The 9,261-nt window shown below is 44.8% G+C and overlaps 1 protein-coding gene across 1 annotated transcript; it reads left to right on the top strand.

The window, feature by feature from the left end:
* Positions 1-7,002: 7,002 nt before the first annotated feature.
* LOC309585708 (inositol 1,4,5-trisphosphate receptor-interacting protein-like 1) lies at positions 7,003-8,751 on the top strand (the record flags this gene model as incomplete). The annotated part of the gene is given in 3 exon segments (XM_082303609.1): positions 7,003-7,234; positions 7,237-7,240; positions 7,428-8,751. Coding segments are annotated over 3 exon segments (1,560 nt in total).
* Positions 8,752-9,261: the final 510 nt, after the last annotated feature.

Genomic DNA, 9,261 nt, shown 5'->3' with positions numbered 1-9,261 from the left:
GGAGCTATTTCTGCTCTGTTTTTCAAACTTATGTCTTCCTATGCATTGCAGAGTTACACTCAGGATGGTGTGATGGGACAGGCTGTAGAGCCTTCATCGGGGCTTATGATATGTTTATCATGAGTTTAACACCCAGAGAAATGTATTGAGTAAGCAGAATGACATGCTATTTATTTACAAGCTTCTCTTTTGCTAGATTTGCATGCCACTGTGCATGCTATTCCACTGTGTATATAAATGTGTTTGGATGTGTTTGTGCGAGAGAGACAGAGGAAGCAAGATCAAGGGATCTTGACAACATTTTTATAAATTCAGGGAACAGTTGCACTCCCTGAAGCCAATGCATACAGAAACTGAAAGAGCTGACATGAGTTATGAAAGTTAGCAGTAAAACCCTCCTGACATACAGCCGGCCTTCTCACAGCTAGGCCTTTTGAGCTAATTCCCAAAAGCAGCATATACCATATGGCCATGGCATTTACTGTGGATTTGACACTCACGATTAGTGAATTCCTCTCAACTTCAAAAGCAGATAGCCTTTGGCAAAATCCTGATGGATGCCTTTGGCAGGTAAAGAGGGGGAGAAAGAAAAATTAGTGAGGTCAACACAGGGGAAAAAAAATGGCTGAAATCTTAGTTTAAAATAGTGGCAGAGACCTGCTGGGAACAGTTGGGAAAATGCCTGAGCTTGTTTAAAAAGACAGTGAGCAGATGATTGATATTTAGGCCCTGACCCAAACTTTTCTTAGCAACTTTATAAACCTTTCAGTTTGGCTTGAGGGATACCGTTTCCTGTGCAAACTTATTCACCTATATCCCTGTAGGGGGGGAAAATCAACAACAGATACAGATGCAAAACAGCACATAAATCTTAGTTTTGAGAGCTGTGATGGAACTGAAAAGTCAGAAGAAAGAGAATTACCAGAATTTATTGTGCCTTGTCTTACTTTCTTGGGGGGTTGGAAGGTGTATATTTTTCCACATGGAACAAGAAATAATTTAATGCTGTTTTTTCACATTTATGTATTGTAAATGATTCCAGTATGGCTTATCATAATTAAACTATATTTTGCGTGTTGACAACAGAATATCAGATGTACTGAATATTTAATATAGTTGTGAGAATTAAGTCTACCTTCCTCCCCCCAAATCTTTCAAACAAAACAATTCCAAGGTTTCTGAGAATAAGATGTAGGAGAAATGAACTGGTTTTTTGCCAGTTCTCATAAAATTGTTAGTCATGTCACTGACAAGTCCTGGCATCTCTGTTCTTTGGAATTCATACTTGAACTCTCATGAAGAGGAGAATACAGGGCTCTTTTCCTTCTTTATGGAAAACAGATGAGAACTGGCCACATCAGGCAGTTCCAAAAACCTGGTCACATGTGTCTTTGAAGGGAAGGTTTCATCTCCTTTCAGGTGCAATGTGCTTATGGCATAGCTCCATCTTCCCAGAAGAGCTGAGCATTTGCTGGGGCAGGAGAGCTGGAAGTAAGCGGGACTTTGCTCTGCAGTTACTGAAGCTTCCAGTTGCATCAATCAGTGGTGGATGGAGGAAGAGGGAGAGGGGTAGGGTGGTTAAAGATGTGTCTATAACTGCAGGAGTGCTTCAATAAACCACAGCATGTCAAAGCTCCTTTGTGTTCAAACAGCAATTGAAATTTTAGACCTTCTCTGAATGGCAGTTACAGGTTTCCTTCTTCTCAAGGTTGTCATCTTAACGAATGGGAATCTGTGCAGGAAATGTTAAGATATTCCAGTGAGTGATGTTGGGATCAATGTAAAGTCATACAATGGATTTCCTTTATTGTTTGTCCCAGTCTAAAGATGTGTTCTAAAAAATTGTGCATGTATAAAACTAAAACTACACACAAATCAATTAAAATATGTTGTAGTACAGAATCAAAGTCATATATTTTCCACCTGTGTTAACCGAATACACTATGATCTTTAATCACATATCTCATCCTTTCACATTTTCCCTGATCCATTAGTTGAAAAATTCTCTTATTCACTCAGACTTAACGTTTAGATACTCGTTCATGTCATTACTATCCCAGAAATTGTCACTCCTCTTGTGATGTTTTTAGGGTGCTCTCACTGCATATACCTTACTTATTCAGTGTATCTTAGATACTTCTACAAGATTGAGGTGCTTTTACTATTACAGCTTTAATATTAGGAGAAGGTAACAAACTGTCTTCTAATAGAAGATTATGATCTTTAGAAAACCAGGGGATGATTTTGAGTAATATTCCATATTTTGACTCTCTTTGCCCAGTACTGCTTTCAGTCTAAGACCAACAGTGTGTATTTATCACTCATTTTCATGTAGCTGGAGATAACCTGTGACCTTCATCCAAACTGCAGAACTCCACAAGCACAGAAGTGATATTCAGCTTCCCTAAGCAGCACGTCCTTGTTGTCTGCTGCCTCATTTAACATCCTCATTCCAACCTCTAGAGCAGATGCAGAAGGTTTTCATATACCAGTGTAATTCATTAATGTCATTTTCAGGACAGCATCAGTTCTGTTACTAAAGAATGGAAGGCTCAGTGTCCTAATTCATGTATGTTTAATTCATACAGTGTAGACAGTCTTGTTTCTGTTTGATCTTCTGAGTAATAATTTTTCCTAATTCATTGGGAGGTCCTTCCATAAATATCGTGTGTGTGTCTTTTTAGATTTTACTTCATAGGGAGAAGTAAAGAATAGCCAGACCAGAAGGTTGATTGCCTTCTGAGAAAAAGAAGAAAAAAAAGCAAATTTTTCTCAATTTGTGGCTATCCTAAAATTTTCCTGCCGAAAGAGAGAATCCTAATTGCAAATTTAACCCTATTGATTTGATTTACTTGGCTGCTTTTCATGGACATTTTAGTAAGTGTAGTCTGTGTTCTCAGTGAATGCATTTATATTACAAAAGTGTGCACCCTAGTTTCTTGGCTGGGGGGCATGCCCTAGCCCAGATTTGGACATTGTCACCAGTGACATCCACAAACATCTATCATTCCCGTGTGGGAATGTGGCCATTCCCCAGAGCAAGCCATGCTTACTGTGACAGCGGTGACTTGGTCAGAGGACCAGGAATCCTGCATTGTGACACAGTACAGAGGAATAAGCAGGACTGAAGGCAACGTTTGGCTTTTAAAGCAGGATTTACTTAGCACTGTTAAAAACGACTATGGTAGTAATTTACATCTAATAAACAAAAGCATTATTCTCAGCTGATTTGTTTTTCTCCATATAGAATGAATTAAGATGCAGTCTCACTCTCACTGAAGTCATGGCAAGAGTTTTTCCACTGAAGTTAATTGAAGCAAGATCAAATTCACGCTCCTCACTTTTTTCATCTTACCTAAGTAAACTAAAGACAGGTAGTTCTTTCTCCTCTGCTGAAGGATGACAGTGCTAAATCATCAGCTCCACATGGAAATTAGCCATGTTTAAGGATTGTTTAGTTTCACGCAGTGTTTTGCGCACAGGATTTTCTTCCCCCAGAGTGATCTATTCTTAAAACATGGTGAAAAAGCAAATAGAGAACATTTTGGTGCCAGGAATTCTTTTGAAAATTTGACTGGGTGAGTGCATTTCCTTAATGTTCAAAAATTATCCTTTGACCATGCTATTTAACAGTGTCAAGCATTCTGTTCTCTATATTGTTTTTGCTTTAAACCTGTTTCATTTTAGAACTGATGAGATGCTTAACTGTTGCATCAGAGCAGTTAGTTTGTTCAGTTTCAGTACAGCTGGCTTATTTCCATGTCATGCATCATTTAATTATACATATAAAACATAGTTAAAATTGTACAGCTCCATGAGCCTCACTTAAACTGTCTGTGGCACTGCAGTAATCCCAGTACCCTGACGGGGTGTTGCACAGCTGTGACTGGTTGGAATGTGGTAAACTGGTGATGTGTAAGAGAGCCTGGAAGTGAGCTTGCATTTTGCAGCTGTGCTTGCTCTACTGGAAGAGGAAGTTAAACCAGAAAAAAACTGCTCTTGTGGCAATATCAGCATCTGTAAATCTGAATGCTTAATGAAAATCAAGGAAAATGTGCTGAGTGAGGAAGTGGTGCTTTTCCCTTGTTTGTCATTTAATTAATTTTTGGTGGTTTGTTATTTCTCAGAAAAATCTATCTCAGATTCCTCTGTGGAAAAACATGAAGTGTTTATGTGAGAGTGAAGATCCTAGTATTGGATGATTGTCTAGATATGCAAAAGACTTTGCCTGTTTTGTCTCAAAAATGCTTTCTGGAGGCAGTGATCATTGACACTTAAAATGTACCCTAGCTTGAAGATGGATGGGCACTGCTGTCCATGTGTATATGCTGTCGACTGAGTATAAACTTGAAGGCATCTATTACATCTTAGTAATGGGAAAAGCAGCAAATTTCTTACAGACATTTTTTTCCTTTTTTAAGCTAGTGAACTTGAAGGTCAGATTCAACTATATGTTGCATTTTCTGTCATATAATTATCATATCTATAATGTCCTGAAGAGCAGCCTCCAGTCAGTGACATCAACAGTTTACACAGCAGTTGAACTAAGAATAACCTTGGAGAACTGACCCATGTCAACCTCTTATGAGTGTAAACTGTAGTTCACAACAGTTTCTGTTTTTTCATGATCACAGAAGGGCCTCAGTTGGATAAAAGAAGAATTGTGTTCAAAAAATACAAAACTATTCTGCTGAATGTTCACTTTACTGTATCTCAGAAGAGGAGAGGAAACAAAACTGAAAGAGTAATACTTAACAAAGTATTTTTGCTCCCTTATAAAAAGAAGGACAGGACAACATCAAAAACAGCTTCCCTAGAAGAATGCAGGGAAGATACATGATAAGTGGCATCAGCTTGGAAGAGGGATCAAAACTCTTTCTTTGATTGCTTTTACTAATGACATCTGTTTAAGCAAATCCAATTCAGAGCAGTTTCAGGAATCCCAAACTTGTTCTCTTTCTGAGCACTATTTGGAGGGCATGATCTGCCTGACATCAGTGTCTGTCTAGCAGTGGACATCTGTGGTCACTATGCAGGTGCTCGATTCACATCCTGTTTCCTTTTCCTCCCTCCCCATTTCTGCAGTTCCATTTGTAGGTGAGTTCCCCAAAGAAGAGCTGAGGAACATAAGGGATGACTCTTCCATACTCACAGTCCTTTGGAGATAAATACACAGAGATAGCAGAAAGAGTCAGAATTTCCTTTAATAAACCAGTGCAGTATCAGACAAGTCAGAGAGATTGGTTAACTCTGTTTAAGGCAGACAATTTTGAAGATGGTGGGAGTGACAGATGTACATCTTTGCTACAAATTTGAAAAATGAGACATTCTACTTTCTGAACAAAATCCTGGCTATCCCAGAATTTTGCACTGTGTTGAACCATAGAGTTTTAAGAGCTGAGAGGTTGTTGAAGACACCAAAATTTTGTAATTAACTTACTGGGCCTCTTTAAGGAGGGTGTTACGTCTTCCTGTGCATCATTCAAGCAGCCTGGATTTCTTTCAGAAAGATTTCTCACTAAATCTGTAACAAAACATTAGCCTATATGACATCCTGCCCCAAAAGTAATAAATATAAATATTATTAATAAAAAATGTCCCCCTCCAAGATTAAATAAAAGCTTACACCTATATACCAAGAGCATCCACGGATCATGTCACACAAATTTATATTTGACAAGGGTTTGTGTGGGAGGGCACTTGTGCCTGCTTTGTACAGGGAAGCTCTGGGGTTCCCAGGTTCACGACTGATGGGTCTGCACTTTGTGTCTGTTGAGGCTCTGGGTGCCCAGGGCCATGAGCAGTTCCCGGGCTGGGGATGGCGGGTGGGGCTGGCCTGTGATGCGCTCTGGGGCCTGTGACAGCACAGGGGCCGTGTCACAATGGGGGCAGCTATAAAAGGCCCCATTGGTTGACGCTGCCCCCAGTAGAGCCTGGGCAAGCGGTGAGTGCCCACAGGCGGTGGGGAGGCAGGGCTGGGGGAGGGCTGGGGCAGAAGCGCTGGCACCCGGGGCGTGTGTTCTGTCCCTGCGTCCAGGGCCCAGCCCCTGGTGGGAGCGCCTTGCTCAGGCTCGGTGCTTGCTGGGGCAGCGGTGCAGGCCTTGCCTCCTGCCAGCTGCTGGGGGCCCTCTCCTTCCTGCTGCCACATCCCCGTGGCTCCTGCCCTGCACTGGCTGCCTCCATTCTGGCCCTACTGAACCCCTTCTGTGTGTCCTCTTGCAGACCATGGCTTTATTGTCATTGCTCTTCGTGCTCATGCAAAGCCTGATCCAGTACCCCCAGCCAGCTGGGGATGGGCTGGATGAGGCCATGCACCGGCGAATGCAGGAGCGTGAGGAGCTGCTCGACCGCGAGATGGCTCGGCTGCTGCAGGAGCTGGAGCAAGGGCCCCCAGAGCAGCAGGACGAGGGCTGGGGAGCCCTGCTCTTTGGTGCCCTGCAGCAGTGGCCATTCTGGGCTCTTGCTGGACTCCTGCTCCTCTTGGGCCTGTGGTTTAGCTGCAGGAGGAGTCCTGAAGCCAGCAAAACCAACAGCAGCGGCAAGGACCAGACCTCCTGCAAGACCTTGGGAGAGGAGAAGGAAAAAGAAAAGGAAGAAGACAATTTGGATTCCGAGAGAGATGGAGAAAACATTGATGTGACTGTGGAGGCAGATGACAGTGGCAGCGGAAATGAAGGAGAAGGCAGTCCTGTGGCTGCAAATGAAGGAGACGACAATGATGCCAATGAACGAGATGAAGATGTGAAGTTGAAGAAAGACAGTGATGTTAAAAGTGATGATGGCCATGATGCAAGGAAAGATGAAGGCTGGAGTGATGGGAATATGCCAGGAGACAATACTGCTGAAGGAAATGAAGAAGAACCTGGCAATGTTACTGGAGGTGTGGAAGACCTAGATGAAGCAAATGAAGGAGAAAACAAGGATGTGAAGGTGGAGCCAGACAAGGATGCTGGAAAGGAAGAAGAAGGAGATGGAAATGAAGAAAAAACCGATGATGCGTATATGAAAGCAGGCAACGATGACGTACGTGAAGGTGAAGATGGAAAGGAAGAAAAAGTGGATGTGAAAGTGCAGGAAAGCAGTGATGCCAGTGAACAAAGAAGCAGTGATTGGACAGGACAAGAAGACAGCCGTGATGGTGAGAATGCAGTAGACCATTGTGGTTTTGCTGCAACTGAGGAAGAAAAGAAGGACATTGGAAATGAAGAAAGCAATCTTGGAGACAAAGATGAGAAAGCCAGTGCTGCCGATAGGAAGGGAGAAAAGAATGAAAATGGAAATGGAGAGGAACATGGCAATGCTGCTTCAACTGAAGAAGGTGTTGATAAGATAAATGAAGGAGAAAGCAGCAATATGAAGCTGAAGGAAGACAGTCATTCCAGTGAACACAGAGCCACTGATTGGAATGGGAAGGATCAGGAAAACAGGGATGCGAATGTGAAAGGCGAGAAGAATGAAGATGGAAAGGAAGAAGAAGGTGGAAATGTGGCTGCCAGTGAAAAAGAAGGCAGTGGTGCTGGCAAGGACAAAGGCAGCAGTGGTGGAATTGAAGAGGAAGAAGACGCCTGTGACGTTGGGAATAAGCGAGGGATCCTTTTAGTGGATCGCATACAGTGTCCTGTCGAGGACGTGGAGAGAGGTCGCTCAGTGGCAGCTGAGCTGATGGAGAGCTTCACGCGTGTCTTTATTGACAGCGTGAGCAATAGTTTCTACCCGGTGCCTCAAGAAGCCATCGGGGTGGGCAGTGCCTTTGAGGGTTGGAGTCCCCGTGAGCAGGATGTGGTGTACCGCGTGCTGGTCCCACTGAATCCCCCACCGGGACACGCCTTCCACCTGGAGCTGAACAGTGCAGGGCAGATGGCAGCAAGGACCTTCTGCGTCCGTGTGGAGCTGGTGTGCACGTGCGAGAGGGAGCAGCTGGGCGAGAAGCTGTTGTGCTTCCTGCACCACTCGCAGGAGGAGCTGCGGCGGAAGCAGAAGCCCAGCCTCCTAGAGACACTCTGCACCGGCTCCTGCCTGGACGTGGAGAAAACCTCCCACTGGTTCTACCAGCTGGTGAGATGCTCGTGGCTGCATTTGCCTCAGTCGTACTCATGGCACTTGGTGTTTCAGCCCTGCAGCCGGTCCTGCCAATTCCGGCTGAGCAAAGGCAAGAAGAGCCTGATGGTGGAGATGCTGTTTGGGGTGCGCCACGGGGACTCCGACATCTTTGTGGTCAGCCAGCCCACAGAGGCCCAGAAAGGCGGCTCCAGCATCTTTGTGAGCAGCCAGCCCGCCGAGGCCGACTCCATCGCAAGCACAGCGTGGCCTGAGACGTACACTGTGGCAGAGGCAAAATTCTTCCAGCACGTCGCCAGGCAGGTGCCGTGTGAGAGCTTGCACCTGAAATGCCTGCAGCTCTTCACCTGCATCCTGAGGGGCACAGGTTTTTCCAGCTCGACCTGGAAGACTGTGGTCATGCACGTGCTGACCACCGTACCGCTGTCCCAGTGGCGCAGGAGGGAATTTGCGCGGCGGCTGTGGGACATCATGGCATACCTGCGCCGCTGCCTGCAGTTGAAACGCCTGGAGCACTTTGTCCTGGGCAACCAGAGGCTTCCTGCGGAGATCAGCTTGCCGCCGGCAATGCGAACGGTCGAGCCGCTCAACCTCTTTGAGCACCTGGCCCGAGATCCGGCCGCCCACGCAGAGGCGATGCGAGCTTACGGTCAGCTGCGATTCCGCCTCTGGATGCTGCTCTCCAACCACTGAGAGGAATTCCCTGCACAGAGCTGTGCTGGGGGGGCTCCCACCCGATGGCAGCCACGTGAGCACTGCATAATTCTTGCTTTTTTCACTGGCAATCCTGAAGCTGCTTTCCTGTTCCTGCGGAAGGAAGATGCTGCGGCACATTAATTCATTGTGCAGACACACATCTCTGTGTGGCCTTGCCCTTCACCTTTCAGTTTACCACGGTGCTGTTGCAATGTTCCTGCGTCTACGAGGCAGAAACTGGCTCCACCTGCACATCCTTACAGAAGACTATGAACTGACAGAGGTTGCTTGGCATACCTCCAAGTCCAAAAAAGAGCCTGTTAGGGACTTAATGTAATTCTTCAGTAAGCTGTACTTATTGTAGTTTTTTAAGGATGTAGTTTTTCTTAGTATATGAAAGTACAACAGGTAGTTTTAAGTCACACTACCATGGAAGAATAGGTAGTCCAAGTTTTCATAATGGGAACTGGATATATTATCCATGCTTCAAGAGGCCCTTTAGTATTG

Source organism: Coloeus monedula (assembly GCF_965178545.1).
Source record: "Coloeus monedula genome assembly, contig: HAP1_SCAFFOLD_140, whole genome shotgun sequence".
Classification (NCBI taxonomy): Eukaryota; Metazoa; Chordata; class Aves; order Passeriformes; family Corvidae; genus Coloeus; species Coloeus monedula.
This window is presented reverse-complemented; position numbering and strand designations above follow the sequence as displayed.